Source organism: Hirundo rustica, chromosome 20 (assembly GCF_015227805.2).
Source record: "Hirundo rustica isolate bHirRus1 chromosome 20, bHirRus1.pri.v3, whole genome shotgun sequence".
Classification (NCBI taxonomy): Eukaryota; Metazoa; Chordata; class Aves; order Passeriformes; family Hirundinidae; genus Hirundo; species Hirundo rustica.
This window is the reverse complement of record NC_053469.1, coordinates 2,296,891-2,318,458: the sequence shown is the minus strand read 5'-3', so window position 1 is coordinate 2,318,458 and position 21,568 is coordinate 2,296,891. Positions and strand designations below refer to the sequence as shown.

Below are 21,568 nucleotides of genomic sequence, written 5' to 3'. Positions count from 1 at the left end.
CCCGTGCTCCTGCCTGCCTTGGTGAACTGTCTAAAAACGCTGTTCCTCTCTCCCCTGCCTTCTCCCTTTTTCAGATGTGCCCTACTTTGGATACTCCTGCGTTGAATGTCTGAGGAGCTCCGGCCGATCCTGAGCCATGTCGCAGATGTTGCACATAGAGATTCCCAACTTCGGGAACACCGTCCTGGGCTGCCTGAACGAGCAGCGGCTGCTGGGGCTCTACTGCGATGTCTCCATCGTGGTGAAGGGCCAAGCCTTCAAGGCTCACCGGGCGGTGCTGGCCGCCAGCAGCCTCTACTTCCGAGACTTGTTCAGCGGGAACAGCAAAAACGCCTTTGAGCTGCCGGGCACCGTCCCCCCGGCTTGCTTCCAGCAGATCCTGTCCTTCTGCTACACCGGCAAGCTGACCATGGCGGCCAGCGAGCAGCTGGTGGTGATGTACACGGCGGGCTTCCTGCAGATCCAGCACATCGTGGAGAAAGGGACGGACTTGATGTTCAAGGTCAGCTCGCCCCACTGTGACTCTCAGACCACCATGATCGAAGACCCCAGCTCGGAGCCGCAGAGCCCCTGCAACCAGCTGCAGTCGGCCTCGGCGCCCTACGTCGTGTCGCCCTCCGTGCCCATCCCGCTGCTGACGCGCGTCAAGCACGAGAACCTGGAGCTGCAGGCCCTGCCCGGCCTCCCCGGCAAGCGGCCCCTGGAGCCCGGCGCCCGGGACGGGCCCGGCGGCGCCGGCGGCGGCTCCAACGCGGGGCCCCTGAAGCTGTCGCGCGTCTCCTACTACGGCGTTCCCAACCTGGCCACGCTGCTCCCCAACGTGCAGCAGGTGCAGTACTCGCAGGGGGAGCGCACCAGCCCCGGCGCCAGCAGCATCCCCACCACCGACAGCCCCACCTCCTACCACAACGAGGAGGACGAGGAGGACGACGAGGCCTACGACACCATGGTGGAGGAGCAGTACGGGCAGATGTACATCAAGTCTTCGGGAGGATACTCCGGTAACGGACGGCTCTCTCCTCGGGTTTCCCGCCGGCCGGCAGCGCTCGTGTGGTCCTCGTCCAGCCGCCGTGGGCGGTTTCGGGTCGTTCACCAGGGTTTTGGCTTTTGGTTCGTTGGGTTTTGCCCGCGTGGCGGGCTTGGTGCTGGTGTTCAGGTTTCCCCCGTGCCGTCGCTCCCCGGCTGGGAGACTCTTTAGATGAGAGGCTGCATCGTCCACCGGGGTCAGCTCAGCCCTTTGCTTTTTGGCTGAGGCTGCCAGCGAGGATCCTGGTGGTTGCATGAGGCCTGGGGAGGTGGCATCCATCCCAAGGTGGTGGCTGAGCTCGCCTGCCGTGGGACATCCATGGCAAGGGAAGCCCCAGCCCTTTTGGCCCAGGGCGAGGTGGTCGCTTTGGGAGTTGTCTTCTCTCCTGGCTTTTCAGAATAAGGGTTTCTGAAAAAGTGATGAGGGTGTGATATTCGGAGGAAGGGAGAAGAACACCAACTAAATCAATTTTATAGGAGTTAACTAGGAATATCTGCAGAAAGAAGGAAAGGTGGACTTTTCTCCCCACTGCCTGAAGTGCCCCTCTCTCCTTTGCCAGCCTTGTCCCACACATCGCTGTCAGAAAGGGAAAAGCACTTTGGGGGCTTGGTGTTCTTTTATTTCCCCATTAGGAACACAATGCCCAGAGCTAAGTAAAATCCCTCTCCAGCCCTTCCAGGATTTGGGATTAAGGGATGATGAGTGCGAATCCCTCGATGGGCCTCAAACAGAGGAGGCAGCTTCACTTTGGTGGTGCTCAGCCCCAAGGTGGGCACGGGGACGCGAGATGTCCTTCCCCTCCCACTTCCTTGCAGACACAGCCCCTTTCCCTGGGCGCCTTGCAGGGCTCAGACCCTCCTGAGGAGCCAGGACAGGTGGGGTGCAGATCCAGGGGCTCCATTCCGGAGGGGAGATGCCCGCTGGGTGCTGTCCCGTGTCCATCCCGCGTGGAAGCAGCTCCCAGCACGCCGCCCAGATGGAGCTGGCAGCGTCCCACGTGGAAGCTCAGCCTCGCAGTGGCCTCCCCGCGGGAGCTGCAGGTGTTTGTGGCAGCAGCTTTGATCCCCAGGAGCTCCCCAGGGAGGGACATCTTCCCGCCGGCTCCGGCCGCACGCAGCATCCCCTCGCCTGGAGCTGCTTTCCCTGCTCGGCCTCCTGGAACTGCTGCGCTAACGTTGCAAATATTTTACCTCTGCTTCCTTGGTGAGCTTTCCTCAAAGCTGTTTTAGTCTTCACCAAGGAACAAGATTTGGCAAATATAGGACGGGTTTTGTTGCCTAAAGCCAGGCTTCCTTAGTGCTGAGAATGGGATCACCCCTACACAGTGTCCCATCCCATCCCAAACCAGGAACAGCAGCTCAGCACCCTCCTGGCACGTTCCCCTGCTAGACAGCGAGCAGATAAGCAGTATTTTCCAAGGTTTTTGTGGGTTTTTTTCCACCAAGCCATTTGAAAAAGGGAGAAAACATAGCAAAGTTTAATATTAGAAATATTTGCTAGGAATGAGTGGACAGGCAGTTGTAGGAAATGAGCCTCAAAAGCCTGAGTGCTTCTCCCTGCCCTGCTTCAGGTCATAGTGGTTGGGATGGGGCAGGAGAGGAGTGGGATCAGGGGTGGGACAAGGTCAGGGTCTCGTCCGTGGCTTCTGTTGGAGCCAGACTGGACAGGAATTGTGCTTGTTGCCCGCTTGTTTGGGGTTTATTTTGCTTTTCCCCGCTGTGGTGAGTAATGTGGGTTTGCCCTCAGCGTTATTCCTCGGAGCAGTGGGATTATGCCCTTGGACTGTGTTTTCTATCGCTGTCACGGGGCCAGTTCCTGCAGAAACAGAACAAAACCAACTCAGAAGGCAAGGACAGGGCCAGCCCGGGGATGGGATGGTGCAGGCAGCAGCTCTGAGTCTGTCCCTAATCCTTGTCGGGCAGGAGTCATCCCAGTTGGAAAAGTGAAAATCCCAGCAGCTTTCTCAGGTGTCACTGCAGATGCTGCAGCCCTTGTGCCAGAGCTGGGCATCCCACAGCCAAGTTTTCCTGCTTGTTTTCTGTAGGGAGAACCAGGTGGTGATGCCGAGGCCATGCAGGGAAGAGGCAGGTTGGAAGGCTCTAAATATCCCGCATTTCTGCTAAAATTCCTCTTCCTCACCTGCGCCTTTGGAGGGAGTTTCCTGTTTGAACTAAGCCAGCTATAGGTATCAGCCTTCCTGGGAAAAGAGGGCACACGAAAAAAAAAAAGAGATTGCAAAGAGCAAAACCGAAGCTGTTCCATTACGGGTTGGAGTTGCAGAGCTAACTGTGTTTTAATTACTGGGGATAAACTGTACCCTCTCAAAAGGTGCGGAATAATGAAACCGTAAGATGGAAGAGAGAAGGCAGCTAATCCTGCTCCTGGCATGGAGATCCCGACAGCCTCACAAAGGCCTGGGGGAGGGGGGAGCCCTTAAAAACAGGGATTGCCGAGGTTTCCAAGAGCCCTGTTAGTGAAAACAAAAACAAAGCCAAAGAGGAGCAGGGCAGACGAAGCTCTGAATTGCAGAGAGGGTTGCTGGGGATTTTTCTCTTTCTTTTTCTCTGCTTTTTTTGTTCCCCGTCTGAAGTGTTGGTGCTGGTGAGGGAGTGGTGGGACGCTGGTGGCTGATGCTCTTCACCTGCCTTCAGCATCACCCACCGCCCATGGAGGGGTCACCAATCCTCTTCTTGCCCCAAGGCTGGGGGTGTTTTAATTTATTTTCTTCACCCCTTTTTATAGTCAGAACCATTCCAAATCTCCAAAGCTGGATCGGAGCCACATCTCCACACCAGAGAATCCTTAGGTTGGAAAAGGCCTCCAAGACCAAGCTCTGACCAAACACCACCAAGAGCACTGAGTGCCACGTCCAGTTCCTTGGGCACCTCCAGGGATGGGGACTCCAACACCTCCCTGGGCAGCCTGAACACCTTTTCCATGGAGAAATTCCTCCTGATGTCCAACTTGAACCTCCTCTGGCACAGCTTGAGGCTGTTTTCCTCTTGCAGGAAGCCTGGGAGAAGAGGCTGGTGCCACCTGCAGCGGTGGCACCGGTGTGAGCGACCGGGGCAAGTGTTGGAGCTGCAAAAGGAACAGCAGGATGAGGCCAGAGTTAAACACAGAAGGGTCAGGCTTGGGTGTTGGCAGACGAGGTGGCAGCTGGCAGAGGTGGGGGGGGGGTAGGAGAAGGTGCCTCAGTTTCCCCCGCAGGCTCCGGCCGCGTTTGGTGGCCGCGGTGTCACCGGTGCCATGCCAGGCCGGCGGCACTGCGGTAAAATGGCTCCTGGCTCCGTAACTAGGTCTGCTGGTGGAGAACATGTGGGCCTCGAGGACAAGGAGCGAGACTTAATGAGGTTCCCAGCATCTGATCTGAGGAACGCGCAACTCCAGAAAATATTAAACAAAAGCGAAGTATTTTTATCCCTGTTAATTACAGCGTCGTGGGCCTGAGCTGAAGTGGGTTTCAGCAGGACTTGCAGATGCTCGGCGCTTTTCTGCGCTGAGCCGCGTTCTTGTCAGTCAGCTCTCTGCTGAGCAGATGCAGTTAATTTAATTTTGACAGGCACCAGCCAAGTTGTGCGAGGGTCCGTCCCCCTCCCCTGCTCCTGCTGCACCCGCTTTGCAGGGAGAAGGGAAAATCTTCATGCAGCAAATGGCTGGGATGTAAAGGCTGGACTTGAAAGTTACGAAATCCTGAACTGACAAGAGCGCGCTTCATTAAAAATTCATCTAAAATAGCCATTACAGGATAGTTGTGGTAATTAGCTGAGAGAATAGTTTTCTCTCCTGGCCTCTGATTCCTGACGGTAAGGAAAGAGGGCAAGGAACAGCCCAGAATCCGAAATGATGCATCCCGAGCGCAGCCCCGGGCACGACGCGCTGCAGCGACGTAAATCACGGCTGCCACGCCGCGTAGTCGCAGCGGGATGGAGCAGCTGGCTGCAGCTGCAGCCACGGGGACCTGACCCTGCAAGGTCCCGCTTGTCCCTGCGCCGGCCAGGCCGTGCCCAGGGACGATGCTCAGCGCCGAAGAGCTCGTGGGATTTTCTTAGGAGACGAAGCGAGGGCTGTGCCAGTTATCCACCGGAGCACTTTGGCTTTTTGCAGAGGGATTCCAGCACCTGGAAGCTGCTGCAGAGGAAGGGCGTGTGTCTTTGTGTGACGATTGGTCACAGGTTGGACTTGGTGGTCTTGGAGGTGTTTCCCAGCCTGGGTGGCTCTGTGGTGGCACTGCCCCATCCCGACCCCGCTGTGGGGCTCAGCCTCTGGCCTTTTTTGACATTAAACTCCCAGCCCCGTTTTCCTCGCTCTGAACCACAGATGTTTAATTTTAGGCTGGCAGATGTTTCGCTCCTGGCTGAGATCGGAGGCGAAGGCAAGATAGGGGTATTTATAAACCAGTAATATTTTTCCTAAACTAATTCCAGATTACCTCCCCGTATAAATAGGTCACAAATCAAACGGCTGCGTTTCGGTACGTTGGTATAAATGTACTATTTGGGAAATGTAAACTCTCCCCTTCGGGACTCCGTGATGGATCTGTCCCGTGGTGCCTGCGTGTGTCCTCTGCTCCAGGTTTACATCTGCAGCAGATGCTGGTGATGCTGAGGCTGTGGAGGGAAGGTGTTTTTGGGGTGGTCCCACTGCCAGTGGAAAATAGGCTGATGGGAGAGAAATGTTGTTAAAATATTGCTGTTTGAAAAGAGATCTCTGGCCATGTAGGGAACGGGGAAGAGCCATCCATGTGTTTGCATCCATGGTGGAGCAGGTGGAGATGGGTTCTCAAGCCTTTTCTTCAGGGCTTGAGATGTGTGGTTGCATGTTGGGACTCTGTAAACATCATATTTTGGGTGAGGCTCCATCTCTCTGATCTTTCTGTATCTCCAAATCCCGTTCCTAAACCAGAAACTGTTGTTTCTTAGCCACAGGAAAACCTCGATGTTTATGTGCAGTTTGGAGAACCCAAACTGCTGGGAATTGGGGGTTCCTGACTCATTTTGAAGTCCTGCTGATAGGATTGTCAGGAACTCAGGGGATAAGCGAGTGCTGGGGCCAGGTGTGTGTCCAGCAGTTCCCAGGCACTCACCTGAGCAGCTCATCCCCAGCAAATCCGGCCCCAAACACCTCAGGTGGGACCTCCAAAAATCCCAATGTCACCAAACCGTCCTGGGCTCAGCACTAAAGCACTGGAAGGGACCTCTGGAGTGGACAGTGTGTTTTAGGGATAAGGGGGACACGTGCCCCAGCATCATGCAGAGCCTGGAGCCGTGGAGCATGGACCAGTGAGTTACTTTGAGGCTGTTTTCTTCAGCCAAAAAATCCAGGGAAATGGGCATTTCCCATTCTGCACCACCTGTTGCAGCTGCAGCGTCCAGCTAAGTTTGGGATAAAAGCATATATCCAAATAAATAAAATATTCCAGTGTTTGGCTGGCAGCTCCCGTGGCTTCCTCTGTAATGATTTCCTGCCCCTCTCTGCTGGCTGGGAGCTCCTTTCTGGTTCAGGAACAAAACTGTGTTTAACAATGCTTCCCATTGTTTGCCCTTTCATTCAAAGGGAAGGAGCCGCTGCCCTCTGAAGATACAAATTAATTAGAAGCGAATACTCTCCTGTTCTCTGGAGCAGAAAGGCCAAACAGAGTGGCTTTCTTTGGAAACAGGGGACCAAAGTGGCTCTTGTGTGCTGCTCCTTTACATAACTGATTGCTATCTGCTCAATTGAGGTGCCACTGAAAGCCCCAAACCTCTTTTTGTTCCCTTGATTTTGTGCTCATGCTCGAACGGAAAACAAAGTCCCCCAAAATGGTTCGTGGCCGTGTTTAATAAGGGGTTTACAGGCAGGGAGCCAGCAGGGCAGATGTAACCAAAATCCAGCAGTGGGCTGAGTTGTGCTTGGTCTTTTTAGCTGAGTTTTAGTTTGGTTTATGAAGTATTTGATTCCACAGGAAGGAATAGAAACTTCTCCATGTTTTCTTGTGTAGGAAGTGAAATGTCTTCAGAATCAAAGAATTGCTTTGAGCCAGGAGTGTCCCCAGCCTGTCCTGAAAAGCTGCTGCTCTTTCAGGAAAGAGGTTTACACCAAATCCTTCAAAATTCCTTCAGGGAGGGAGAGTGAACGCAGTGCTCGTGCTGGTCTTTCTCTTCCCTGCCTTGTTAGTGCTACTGTAGGATCCCTTTGGCCCCCAAATTTGGGGTTTTATGGGATATTTGCCTGTGGAAGGTGGTAGAGCAGGTGGGTTTGTCCTCGTCCACTGGAGCTGTTTCCACTTGGATATTCTAGGTGTTTGATTTCTTCAAAGACAACAGCCTCGAGGAAGAGTCTTGACCGAAAACAGAAGAGGGTTCAAGGCTGAGCTTTCCTCTTCCCTTCACAGCAATGTCGGGTCACAGGCTGAACTCATCTCATTTGATTGCAGCCACATTCCCTGGAAACCTGCAGCCTTTTATATCACTTAAAAAAATACCTGGAGTCCTCTGATCCAAGAGTCCATGCAGGATTCTGCTTCCCTTCAGCAGCTCCGCTGGTTTGTGGGTGCTTTTGACCTGAGTCATTGGTTAAAGGAAAAATGAAATGTTAAAAATTCGATTTTAATAACCTGGGCAGAGCCCTGTGCTGGGATTGTGTAGGTCACATACACAGCTCCTAGGGGTCGTATATTTAATTTTACCTCTGAGTAAAATTTAGCGTCTGGGAGCTGACTGAGGCGTCCCTTCCTTCCCTCGAGCTGCCCCTGCCTTGCCAGAGCCAAAAAGCCAAAAGGGAAGGACAGCAGAGCAGGACTGGCTCCTCCATACCCACTGTCCCTCTGCTTTTGGTTTCTTAAAGCTGGGAAAGATCAGTATTTAATTGGATATCATTTGCTTATCACTCTTTAAAAGCCTCAAAATGGAGCTGGCCCTTAAGATTCTCCCTCAGCAGGAGCTGACCCCCATCTCCAACGGGATCTTGGATCTGGATGCTTGGGAATGCTGGGAATATTGCAGCTGGGAATCCCAACAGCACCGATCCTGCACAGATAACGGGGCTGCGATGGCGCCAGAGGTTTAAAAACACCCCGTGAGTTGTTGTGCTGCTGCTGTGCCCTGACTCCCTGAGCAAGGGCCATCCTCCTGGTGTTCCAGAATCCCTCCTGGTGTTCCAGAATCCCTCCTGGCGCTCCTCGGGGCCGGAGGGAGCCGTGAGGGTGGGGATGCTGGCGGAGCCTGCGATAGGATGCCACGGCCCAGCACGGCATCGCGGGCATGTCCTACTTAGAACACTGCTCCCTTTGTCCCCGAGCCATCACCCTCGGTTACTGCAGCAACAAGTCTGCAAAACTTGTTATTTTATCTGCAGAGAGGAAAAGTGGCCCCCAGAACTCCGGGATAATCGCAGGGACAGGCACCTCTGGGGCAGGAGACATTTTGAGTTCAGGGGCGCTCGTAGCTGGGGTTTCTGCTTCTCTCTGCTCGCAGATCCCCAAGCACAGAGCCGGGTTTGCGTTTGTACGTGGCGCTTGCCACATTATCAAACAGTTTTGGGGGGAAAAAAAGGTGGCTCATGGTAGAGCTGGGCTGCAGTTCAGCCCTGGAACTGTTCCCACCATGTCCTGAAGTTGATGTGCGTGGTCAAGCTGTTGTTGCTGTCAAAAATTATCATTTTAGGCAATCCGGTGGTCTTGGACTGTAAATGGGCTTTAGAAACCAGTGCTGTGTGTGCCCACAATACCCAGATGTGGAGGTGCTGGCAGCACTGCCCAGTATTTCCAGCTTTTCCGTGTTACTGGTGGCCCCTGGGCAGTGGGGGGCTCTGGAGATGGTGCATCAGAGCCAGCCGGGAAAATCTGGTGTTTTGGTTTTGAAGCTACATCTTAATGACATTTTTTGCCTTGTTGGTGGGGGCTTCTCTTGTTACTGAGAGGAAAGGCTGGCCTGCAGGAGGCAGAGGAAGAGAATGGGCTGGAGGTGGCATCTCAAGAGAGGCTCTGGTGACCTTTCTCAGAGCAGAGGTGTCCGCAGGATTTTGACTTCAGCAGGAAAAACCATCAAGAGAAGGAATGATGGAGCTGCTGCAGGTGTCCATCAGACTGTTTAGAACCCCCTGGTGAAGTCCCTGCCACCCTTCTGGGGTGTTTGGGGCAGCAGCTCCATGTGCTGCGCTTGCAGAGCGATTCCAGCCCTGCAGAGCTGTCCATTTCCACAAATGATTAACTCAGGAGAAGTTAAAGCATAATTAGGTTTTAAGAACCCCTCTTGCAGAACCTGAGGCTGCCGTGGAGGGGGAGACCAGGGGATTTTTCCGAGCTTTCAGGTGGCACCTGCCCCAGGGCTGGACGTGTTTGGACGTCTGGAGGAGGGAATATTCCCAACTGCCGCATGACGAAGTCAAAGCCTGACCTCCTGTCAGCGTTGTGCCTGCGTGACAAGTTGTGTTAACGGCTTTCCCTTTTGATTTTGAAGTTGCCCAGGAGAAGCCGGAGCAGATCCCGCTGGAGAACCGCTCGTGCGTCCTGATCCGCCGGGATCTGGTCGCTCTCCCCGCCAGTCTCATCAGCCAGATCGGGTACCGCTGCCACCCAAAGCTCTACTCGGAGGGAGATCCTGGAGAAAAACTCGAGCTGGTTGCAGGTAACTTGTCTTTAGAGTGGATTGCTGCTGTTCTCCTTCTGGAATCGTGTTCTCCATCTTGCGTGCCCTTGCTGTGTCTTTCTGGACGATTCCTCACCAATCGTCTCTTTGAAAAGTTCCGAGTTCCCTTTAATTTGCTGATAGAAAAATGTGTCATTAACAGGATTTATTCAATTGAATTAATTTAGCATTTTAATTGAATTCTGCAGCTTGTGTTCTTCCTGCTCGGCGTGGCTGCGGCGAGCGTGTTTTCATTTAGAATCACAGATCTAAAAACCCAACAAACCTCCCCCGCCCCCCCCCCCCCAAAAATTACCACATTATAAGATTTTCAAAGCAGAGGAGATAAAATTTGTGTCAGTGAGCAAGCTTTGAAAAACCTGTAGAAGCTCCTTTATAAATTTACTAAGTGGTCAAACGCTGCAGCAGGAGGAGAAAGAATAGAGTCTGGTCCTTTCTTCTGTCTTTATTTTCATTTTGGGGGGAATTTACAATGCTGAGGGAATTTACCCCTTCCCTATAAAAGATTTCTGGCCAGTGTGAGGTGGAAGATGTAGAGCTGGATGAAGAGTGAAACCAGGTGGCTGTGCCAGCCCAGGCACCCCCAGCACTGCGCAGGAAGCGTTTAACTGGAGTGACCAGGTCAAATTCCAGTGGAAATAATCATATTCTGCTTTTAGAAGTTCCCCCCAGCTTTACTTTGCAGTGGGCTTTTTTTCCCCTTGGCTGTAGCTGTGTGGGGGTGACATCCCAGACCTGCCCCAGGTGGGGAGGTTTAATTAATCCCTGCAAAGCCTTTGGTCCAAAAAGGACATGTGGCAGCACAGTCCATCCAAACCAGTTCTTCTTCTTCCCTTCCAATCACCTGTCTGGGGGAGCAGCATGATTTCACTTCCAGCCTCTAGAAGGAGTCAGGATTTCAGGGGATGCCCACAAAGGTTTGCAGCTGACGGAGGACGGGGCTTTGGTGGAAGGCAAAGCGCAGCGTACGACCACAAGTGTTTATTTTTGTATCTGGAATATTCATTTTGTACCCACTTCCATTTCATGTCAGACTTCTTAAAACCATCGAGTGGTGCAGGTTATTTTCACAGTGAGAGCTGCAAATTGGCTTGAGGCAACACTGCTTGATTTACATTTTTCAATCTGGGAAAAAAAAAAAAAGTAGATTAATATCACTAACCGATAGTGGCTGCCCGGTTATTTTTCATTTATTCAAGTGAAGTTCCCCTCAGTGGCGGCTGGTGTTTGCTCTGATGCCTTATCTCTTAAAACACAAAACAAACCCCCCTAATTCCTGTCTCACACCTGGAGTGGGGGGCTCGATCCTGCCATGAAAGTGTTCCTCAGCTCTCCAAGTGGGAGTGTTTTCCTTTTGTTCCTGGTTTTTCATGCCACAATTGATTCAGCACGTTTGAGCAGCCCTCTCTGAAAAAGGGTCTTTACCAAGGCTTGCAGTCAGCACAGCACATCTGAGGGAGGGACTGAGGCTGTTACTCAAAAAAAAAAACCCAGAAAAACTCATTAATGGAAGAGAGTATGAGGAAAATTCGTGGTGAGACGAGGCACGGCTCAGAGATCCAGAGTGATGCTGGATCCTGGGTGTCTCTGGTGCCAGGGGAGGTGCAGAGGGTCAGGCCCTGAGCTCCAGCTCCATCCAGAAGGTCAAGGACAATCATCTTCCCTGGAAATCCAGGAGGAGATACTGCTTCTCAAGCAGATGCTTCTATGTCTGGAGAACAGAGTGTGTTCTGGATCCAGCTATGACCCATTATTTAATCTTAATTAAAAGCAAATACCAAAACCCTCTCATGTAACAGAATGCTTGAAAAATGGGATAACCTCTCCCTGGAAGCGGTGCCGAGGCAGGAGCGGCTTGGTCTGTGAGCAGAGTAAAAAGGCTTGATATAAAACCTGCTGTAAAGCACTGCCAGACCTCTGGATGTGTCCAGCTGCTTTGCAGAGGGTTCCTTTCTCTTCCAGAAAACATCCTGAGAGGCAGCATGTTCAAAGGCAGCAGCTGCTGTGCATTAGAAGGAAAATTCCCTGCTCACCAGAGGTATCGAGAGGTGATGGGCTGGGCTTTTGGAAGCAGTTATATCTGTAACCAAGCACCTCTTTCTGTGCTAGATGGGTTTTTTCTCTCATTCCCAGCTCTGTGTTCTCCAGTTCTTGCACTGGAAAAAAAAGAAAAGGCCAAATGGATCGGGGTTTTCTCGCTTCAGAAAGAATGAATAATCGCGCCTGTACATATGAAATCACGGTGTAAGCCTTGCACTGTGTGCATTGGTGAGAAAATGAGAATCCTTTCATTTGATTCCCATAGACTTCCTCTCTGAACAGATAAAATGAGGAGTTGTTATTGCCTGGCACTTGCCAAGGCCCCAAGGATTTGTCAGGATTTTCCAGAAATCCCGCTGTCCTTGTTGCAGCAGATGAAGAACGGGTTCCCCAGCGAGGAGGAGCTGTTGGTGGCTCAGGGGTGGCTCTGGGTGTGTCAGGGGCTCATTTTGGATTGTCCCTCTGCACCCTTGCAGGCTCAGGCGTTTACATCACCCGGGGGCAGCTGATGAATTGCCATTTATGTGCTGGTGTCAAACACAAGGTGCTGCTGAGACGGCTCCTGGCCACCTTCTTCGATCGGTATGTCCCATCCCATCCCATCCCATCCCAAACCTTTCCATCCCATCCCATCCCATCCCATCCCATCCCATCCCATCCCATCCATCCCATCCCATCCCACCCCATCCATCCCATCCTAAACCTTTCCATCCCATCCCATCCCATCCCATCCCATCCCATCCCATCCCATCCCATCCTCGTGCTGTCCCAGGGCATTCATTCCCTTCCTCTCCAGGGGTTTAACCCTGTGTCACGAGTGCTTCATCCTCTGCACTCAGCTCTGTGCCTTCTCCTGACGGTGCTTGAAAGCTTTATTCCATTTCCACGCACATTTCCCATTCCTCGCCCTAAAATCCCGGTGATCCCTCCACCAGAAGCTGAAGGGAGGAGGGCAGGGCAGTGGCTGTCCCCTGATGCCCTCTCCAAGGATCTCCCTTTGCCTTCCCCACAGGAACACCCTTGCCAACAGCTGCGGAACTGGAATCCGGTCCTCCACCAGCGATCCCAGCAGGAAGCCCTTGGACAGCAGGGTCCTCAATGCGGTCAAATGTAAGGAGAGGGAGGTTCTGCTGCTGGGGTGGAGCAGCATGGCCCAGCCCCGGGCAGGGGTGGCCACTCTGGCGTGTGAGAATGGTGGGATTAGGCTGCAGGAAAATCCATTTGTTTTTTCAGTGTGCATCGTTTTTTGTGGGTGGGATCTGCTCTCACTCAGCCACTTCCCTGCAGTCACCTGTGGATTCCTGCAGTGGTTTGGGACAGGAGGTGCTGGAGAGGGAGGAGATGAAGGCTGGAGGAAACCCTGAGGGGTGCAGAAAATCCAGAAAATCTGGGCTTCATATGCAGTGGAAATCACTGTGTTCTCTCACCCTGGCTGAATCCTGGGGAGTAAATCTTTGTGTAAATGTTACTGTGCCGGAAAACAAAACTCCAAGCAATTTTTCTGATTTAGTTCTTAAGATTTGGAAGAGAAATCTTTCTCCTAATTGTTAAATCCAGGGGCCTTCCAGCAGCCCTGGGAGATCTGTGGGGAAAAGGGATAAGAGGGCAGACGTTCAGTGATGGGAGGGAGTCAGCTCCCTGTTAGCAGCTTTATCCTGGAGAGCCCCAACTCCGGACTTTCCATCCATGGTCCTTCCTGAGGGGGCTGGAAGGGCATTGCTGCTGTGTGCCAGGGTACAGGATGGGTTCCTCCTGCCTGGATTTCTCCCTGTGCACGAGCTTTAGCTGGCGGTTCCCTGGATGCTGCTCCAGAACGTCAGGGGCTTGGACGCGAGGGATTGCCGGGCTCCTGCAGCTCCCAGCTCCTGCTGGATGTGCCAGCAGAGGGATGTTGGAGCAGCCAGACTGTCGGGTGGCACAAGGAGAGGGGCAGGCAGAGGACAATCCCTCGGGCAACCCCTCAGCTCTGCCATTTCCTGCAGCGCTGTGGGGTTAGGAGCAGTTAGTGGAGCAGTTTGTAGGATCTTTTCTGCGTCCACCTCCTCTTTGGCCATCCCCAGGTGCTGTGGCAGCTCTGGGAGTGAGTGCACTCTGCCATGGGCTGAGGGGCCCTTCTCCAGCCCCCTCCCTTCCTGTTTTATCCCTTCCTGTCCCCGTCTCCAGCTGAGGAGCTCTGTCCGTGCGGCGAGCTCAGGCCCGCGGGCGAAGCTCCGCTCCCACCCACGATTGCGGGCTCACCTTGGTGCCGCTCCCCCCGAGGCCTGAGCTCCGCCGTCTCCCTGTCTTTGCAGTGTATTGTCAGAATTTTGCCCCGAGCTTTAAGGAGAGCGAGATGAACGTGATCGCGGCCGACATGTGCACCAACGCGCGGCGCGTCCGCAAGCGCTGGCTGCCCAAGATCAAATCCATGCTGCCCGAGGGGATGGAGATGTACCGCACCGTCATGGGCTCCTCCACAAACGCTGTCCCCCTGGAGCCCGACTTCCAGGCCAGCACCGCTCAGGTCTTCGAGCAGCGCATCTATGCAGAGAGGAGGAGCGACTCGGGGACTATAGTAGCCTTGAGAACTAACACAGTGAATGTAGAGCTGAGCAATGGATCCAACCAGTCCTTCGAGCAGGGCGAGGACGCCGAAGGCGCCGGCTCCGTGATCCAGGAGGCAGCTGCCACAGATGCCATGGCATCGGAAACCCAAAGCACTCCGCAACCTTTTGAGCAAGGTTCGGGCTCCTCCAGCCGGCCCGAAACCCCCGTGAGAAGACAAGATGGTACTTATGGAGGGACTTTATAAAAGAGAGCAAACATTTCATGACCTATAAGGGATCTGTAATACTAAAGCTGCTTGCATGCATTACTAATACAAAACAAAACAAATGTGATCAAGCCACTTACCTACTGAACTGCTACTGTTGCCTGAAAAAAATGTGATTTTTATTCTGCTTGTATTTAAAATTTATGAAGGAAATAATCGCATTCGTTATACTGTAAACGACTAGGTCTGTGGCGACCTACTTAAAAAAATATTGGGCTCCTTTTTTGATATTCCTGAGGTTAGTCTATACGACTGTAGCTTTTGCTTTTTTTTTTTTTTTTTTATTTTTCCTCCTTTCCTTTCCTTCTTCTTTTTGGTTTTTTTGGGTTTTTTTTTTGGTTTTGTTTTATTTTATTCGTTTGTTTCAAGAAGGGGAGGAGAAAAGCTAGCCACCACCCCCCCCCCACCCACCACCACCCCGTCATCACCCCATCCATCACTCAGCTCAGAAGTAAAGCCATCGTTAACCTTGTCCTCTGAGGAGAGTTTTGTCACTGAACAGGAAAGCGAGGTGCGTTGGGGTGCAGGTGCTGCGACTGGCCGCGATTGTCTCGGGAAGGGCTCGAGCCAAGTGGGATGGGCTGGGGGAAATCGTGACAGCGATGGTGACCGGATCCCTCTGGATCAGGGGCAGCGCTGCCCGCGGGTGCTGCTGTCCCCGGGAGCTCCCCGCAGCGGGGATGGTTCAGGCTGGCACGCGCCGGGAGGGCTGCGGGATGCAGGTGGAGAGCCTGGCCGCCCTTTGTGGCTGTGGTCTGGTTTTTTGCCCAATGCTGCTGGGGTTTGGGTTTGGTTTCTCTCTCCCTCTCTCCCTTCCTCCCTCCCAGCCGCTCCTTTTCCTTTGCTTCTGCGTGTTTGCACCTTCGCCTCCCCGCTCCTGGGCGGACGGGCTCCGTCACCCCTCTGCACCCCAGGGTGATCCTGGGGCACCTCCTGGGAGGGGAGGAGCCCCCCTCCGCCTGGGAAGGGATTTAGGGAGGAATCTGAGCATGGAGAGCGCGTTGTTCTTGCTCCAAAGGCGTCGGGAGCTCTTGGTGTTGGCTCCTGGCAGCATCCGTGCCGGGGACAGAGCTCAGCTCACCCTCTGCCCTCTCCCTCCTCCCCAGGCCAGCCTGGCCTCTCGCTTTTTAAAAGTCTGGAGTGCATTGGATGCAAAAACTAAACGAAAAAACGAGCTCTGTGCCCTTCTGTGAAGAGGTTTTGGGGAGGAGGAAGCGCTTTGCCTCCTGCTCGCCCTCCCGCAGCCCCTTCTGGGGAAAAACCCAATGTGGAGTTATTTGTCTTTATTTTTCTGTCGTTGCAGGCTGACGTCCCCAGGCTGTGGTGGCTTTGGTGGCCTCGGGGTGGGACCTGTGGGTGTCCCTGGAGCCTGATGGGCAGCAGGTACCTGCTCTGTCCCTCACCTTTACAAACCCCGAGGTGACCGGGGTCTGGACCCCGCAGTTCCCCGGGGTGCTGGGGCCAGGCTGGGGGTCCCACGGGGATGGCACTGCTGGGGTGCCCCCAAGGCATGGGGACAGTGCCGTGGAAGCCAACTTGGGCTTGTTCCTTTCTTCTTTTTTTTTTTTTTTTTTTCCCTTTCCTTTTTTTAATGACGGTTTATTTTTACTGTGACTTAACGACCTGCTTTAACGAGGCTTGCAGCTTGTTCTCTGACGCGTTTGGGACTAGGAAAAAGGTGCACCAAGAGTCGCTTTCTGGCTGCTGTGGCTGTGCTCCTCTTTTCTTTCCTGCTTTGATTCCCTAATCCAGACAAGCGCTTTGCTCAGGGTTTTCTTCCTTCTTTGTATTTCCAGGGGGAGCGGGGAGAGGATAACCCAACTTCTGGCCCTTTGTTTTGTTTTCTCTGATACTTGAAGCAGGTTTTTTTTTTGCATCCTAAATAACGAGGCTGCCCGGCCTGTGCCGCCGCTCCTGACACAACAAATCGGCGATGGGGTCGGGTTTTGACGCGGCTTTTTTTATTTTGGGGGGCGGACTGTGACGCCCCAGGGCAGGGTTTGGGGGCAGGCACAGAGGTGTGGGATGCTTTGGAGAAGTGGGAGTGGGCACGGCTCTATTTGCACTTTACCCACGTCACTAATCAAACCCGGGGACCACGGGCTGAGCTCCAGGGGGGAGGGCTTTGTGCCCAGCCGTCCCTGGGGACACGGAGCAGTTCCTCAGCCCTGGGGTGTCCCCGTGCCCCCGGGGCAGCTCAGCCAGCTTGGTGGGGCTCAGGTTGGCCTGAGGACCCTCCTGGTCCCCAAACCTTCGGGTTTGCCAAAAGTTTGAGGCGAGCTGGGAAGCGGAGGTCAAAAGTCGTCCCTCGTTTTGTGTGTGTGTGTGTGTGTATGTGTGAGTCTGCGTGCATATATATAAATATAAATATAGAGAGAAAAGGTATTGCGGAGGATTCTCCCTCCTCCTTTTTTTTTGGCACTTGCTGGGGGTGGGGAGCAGGCTGAGCCCCCCGGCCGGGGGCTGCACTTGGCTGGAGGGATTAATTCTGGACCAAACCTGTTCCCAGGGGAGCACCGGGGGGGCAGCAGCGAAGTACTTGAATGGTTTAGGACAGAGAGTCTGGAGAGAGTCAAGTTGCACAGTGAAAATATATATTTTTATACCTAGCACAACTTCCTGTATATTTTGGGTTGGTTTTTGGTTTTTTTTTTTTCCTTTCTTTTTATTTTCTTTCTTTTCTTTTCCTTTCTTTTTTTTTTTTTTTTTTCTTTTTTTCCTGATTTGGGTTTGTTTTATTAATTATTGTTGTTATTATTATTATTATTAGGAAGGCAAACTTCTAAAATGTGAAGGGCGTTGGGTTTTTCCTTATCTGGTAGATGAGGGCAAGCATTTTGCACTAATGTTTCCTGTGTGTGGAGGATTAATGATATGTTTGAAAATGTTATATGGTAATGATTGTATTCTTCCGAGAAAAAGAAAAAGAAAAAAAAAAAAAAGAAAATAACCCCTTAAAACTGAATGTAAGGTGAGAACAGAGCAGTCCATCGATTGTATGCGGCTTTCCTGAGTGCCTTAGAATTTTTTGATCATTTTTTTTCCAAGGAAAACAGACTAAGAAGATCAGCTCATAACCGACTCCTTCCTCCTCTTTGTTTACGACGCTATTCTCAATTCTAGAATTTTTGGGGCTGCTTTATAATGTGAATAGGAAACTGCATTCATCTAGGTCTGACAGTGTAAAAATCAGAGCATCAGTATTTATGGTATGTCCGCACCTTTATTCTTATGCTTGACTATTAGCAATATTACCTGTATATTCTATATCCGAACTTATACCGAGCACCTTGAACGAGCGCCGAGCCTGAAAGCGCCCGAGTTCCCCGCAGCCGCCGCAGCGTAGCGCCAGCTCCTCTCCTCCTCGTTAGCGCTAATTAATTAATCCCCGCTTTGCCGAGGGGCTGCATGACCCTCCGCGCCCCCCGCGCTGTCCCGGGGCCGGCGACACGGTGACATTCCCGGCGCGGGGGCGGGCAGGGGCCGGGGCCCTTGGGAGCTGCGGGTTTGCCCCTCTGGAAATGCCCCCGGAGGGTGCGGGGTGGGAGCTGAGCCCACCCAGCGCCCCCGAAACTGGCCCCGGTGTTTGGGGGACAGGGACCCCTCCGCCGTGTCACCCAGGGGGGGCACATGGGGTGTCCCTGACCCCTCCGCCGTGTCACCCAGGGGTGGCACATGGGGTGTCCCTGACCCCTCCAAGGTGTCACCCAGGGGTGTCCCCGACCCCTCAGCGGTGTCACCCAGGGGTGTCCCCAATCCCTCAGCGGTGTCACCAGGGGTGTCCCCGACCCCTTCACGGTGTCACCAGGGATGTCCCTGACCCCTCCAAGGTGTCACCCAGGGGTGTCCCCAGCCCTCAGCGGTGTCACCCAGGGGTGTCCCCACTCCTCAGCAGTGTCACCCAGGGGTGTCCCCACTCCTCAGCAGTGTCACCCAGGGGTGTCCCCACCCCTCAGCGGTGTCACCCAGGGGTGTCACCCAGGGGTGTCCCCAGCCCTTGTCCCGCCGGGTTTGTGCTCAGATCCCGGGGTTTTTTTCTGGAAATGGCTCGCTGCGAATGGAGAAGGAGCCGTGGGAAGGCGGGGTGTCCCCAGAGTGTCCCCAGAGGGTCCCCAGAGTGTCCCCAGAGGGTCCCCAGAGGGTCCCCAGCTGTCCCCCGAGCCCCCCACGGCCAGTCCGCAGCCATCCCGGGATTCAGCTGCTGTTCCAAGTGTTCCTGCTCTCCAAACCGTGCTGGGAGCGAGCGAGGGGGCGAGTGGGACACGCTCACATCGGAAACCCCTCCGCGCCTCCTGTCAGTTTCTTCCACTGTTAAAAAAAAATAAATTAAAAAAAAAAAAAAAGCGTTTTGCACACACACAAAAATTTAAAAAAAAAAAATTAAAAAATATATTAAAGAAAAAAATCATGGTTTTTATGTCGAGGTTAAAAGGAATAAAAAAAGAAATAAAAATAGAAAAAGAAAAAAAAAAAAGCCAAAACTTGCAATACTATTTTTAGCAGACAAGAATAAAGGAAGAAAGTAAATAAATAAATAAAATAATTAATAAACAATAATAAAAAAACCACAACCGAGTATAAATGTATAAATATTTTTGACTTGAACATTTGGATGGCACTTGATTCAAATAGAACATTAATCCTTTGGACAGAATGTTTGGGGGAAAAAAAAGGACTTAAAGTACAAGGTTGTTTTTAAAGCGTCTTCATAGGGTATTAAGTAGTACTGTAATTCATGACTGTTAAAAATACTTTCTGTGGTGTAAGGAAATCTCACAGTACCACTGAATTATGTTCCTCAACTGTCTCAGCCACGAACGATGCTAGCTTCTTTTTTTTTTTTTTTTTTTCCTTAATTTTATTTTATTTTATTTTTTATCGTGCATTATTCACTAGTATTTATGTGCTCTTACTCTGTATAGTTCAGACTGTTATTTTGTAGCCATGGCTGACACCATATATCAGTAACTAAAAAAATAAAAAGAGAGAGAAAAGATGAAACCTCCCCCCCTGCCCCGAGCTGGAACTGTGCTCATAGCTGTTTTCATATGATGAAAAAAAAAATCCATTAAAAAAATAAAAACAACAAACAAAAAAAAAACCCCGGCCCAATGTGATCATTAATTGTAAAACGCTTTGTAAAATTCACATTTACAAAATAATAAAGTAAATTACAATTAAAAGGTTTCCTTGGCCCTGTTTTCTGTCTTTCTGGGTGGTGGGTAGTGTTAAGCAGGGGGTTGTTGGTGGATGCTGAAGGGGCTCTGACGGCTCAGGCTCCACCTCAGGGTATGAAACAACCCCCAGATTTGGCCAGTTGAAGGGTTTCGCCCAAATTTTGGGGATTTGGAGTTCCCTGTGCTGCCCTGGGCTCTCCCCGCACCTCACCTGATGGGGTTTGGACATCTTTTGGCTTTTTTACCTGGACACATCACACTCTCCCTCCCTCCCTCCGCATTTACTGCTCGCACAAACTGGTATTTGTTGTTTTTATTATCACTGTGTAACCCTGAATTTGCAGCGCTCCCCAATCAACCCGGGGCTTTGCCAGCGAGTGGGGCTGAGACCGGAGGGTGCAGCAGCAGCTGAAATCCTCCCCTCCCCTGCTCTGCTGGGAGCTTCCCTCCTCTTCATCGGGGAAAAACCTCACCCAGGCTCCGGGAACGGGCTGGAGGGCTCTGCCACCCCCCAGGGAGACGTGCGACGAGTTTGCTGGGGCAGGGGGAGGATGGGGCAGGGGGAGGATGGATCCCTGGGGCGGGGTGAGGATGGGGCAGGGGGAGGATGGATCCCCGGGGCAGGGTGAGGATGGATCCCTGGGGCAGGGTGAGGATGGATCCCCGGGGCAGGGTGAGGATGTGGATCCCTGGGGCAGGGTGAGGATGGATCCCTGAGGCAGGGTGAGGATGGATCCCTGAGGCAGGGTGAGGATGCTCCGGGGGATGCCAGCCCCACTCCAGGACGAGGAACCCAGGCCCCGCCAGGGGAGAGGCTGCGGAGCACCGGGAGCTCCAAGGAGCGTCCCAGGACTCTGCCCAGCGTGGGGCTGGCGTGGGGGGGTTGTTGTCTTTAGGATGAGGAGAGGGAAAAGGTTTCAAAGCCAGAGAGGCTGAGCTGGAGCGGGGTCCCACGGAGGGCTGGGGGTGTTTGCTGTCAGGGTGGTAATTCTCCTCTCTGTAATTTTTGCCTTTATTTCCCCCCCTCCCCAACCCAATTGGCCATAAAATTGCTGAGAAGCTGCAATTTCCCCGGCTTAGCAAAACAGAAGTGCCCAAAACCACTTGCATTTGGGGTTTCATTTAATCTCATCTCACTGAAAAGGAAAAAAACACAGAAAACTTGGATGCTTCGCGTACGGGCGCATTCCGCCGCGTTACATAAACCATTTCAAACTGATTTATTCTAAATGAGTTGTTATAATCAGAATTTTCCTTATGAGCAGCTTTCTTGCAAACGTCAGTATTTCGGGGCCGGGGTTGGGGGGGAAGGAAAAAAAAGGGGAAAAAAAAAAAACAACAACCCAACAAAAACCGACCAACCCCGAGCCCATCGAGCGCCCGCTCCAATATTTCAAACTGATTACTTCTAAACACCAGCGCTAAAATTAGGTCTTTGGTGTGCGGTATTGTCAGAGTGGGTGTATTATGATCTGCAGAGAGTATAAAAAGATAAATGAGTTATTTAACCAAGTAAACGACGTTGCTGTAGAAATGTTGCTGTAGAAATGTGCCGAGGGAAAATGCGCAGGGGAGGGGTTGGCTCCCGCCGCCCGGGCCCCGGGATTGCGGCAGCGAGCGTTGGGGGGGGGGTGAGAAGGGCTTTTTCTTTGCATTAATGTTATTGTTTTTATTGCTATTGTTATAAAAGCGGCGGTTCCCCCCCTGCCTGGGGTGGGGTGGCGATTTTGGCGGCGGCAAATTGAGAGGGAGGTGGCTGAGAGAGGAGTAGGGGCACCCATGGGTGCGCTCCTCCCCAGGGCATTGGAAATGACTGGTTATTGGTGTATTCTTTGGGACTCGACCTGCCTCAATTTCCATGGGATCTGCTCCAGAGGCAGAGATG

At 52.6% G+C, this 21,568-nt stretch overlaps 1 protein-coding gene across 7 annotated transcripts in view; it reads left to right on the top strand.

The window, feature by feature from the left end:
• NACC2 (NACC family member 2) overlaps positions 1-14,596 on the top strand; it is a 50,360-nt gene extending 35,764 nt beyond the window's left edge. For all 7 annotated transcript variants that reach the window (XM_040083233.2, XM_058423074.1, XM_040083240.1 and 4 more), the window contains 5 exons: positions 75-1,001; positions 9,466-9,633; positions 12,171-12,276; positions 12,707-12,804; positions 13,986-14,596. In XM_040083233.2, coding sequence (XP_039939167.1) covers positions 137-1,001; positions 9,466-9,633; positions 12,171-12,276; positions 12,707-12,804; positions 13,986-14,485 — 1,737 coding nt within the window. In that variant the 5' untranslated portion in view covers positions 75-136 and the 3' untranslated portion in view covers positions 14,486-14,596. The remainder of the gene's footprint in view (positions 1-74; positions 1,002-9,465; positions 9,634-12,170; positions 12,277-12,706; positions 12,805-13,985) is intronic.
• Positions 14,597-21,568: the final 6,972 nt, after the last annotated feature.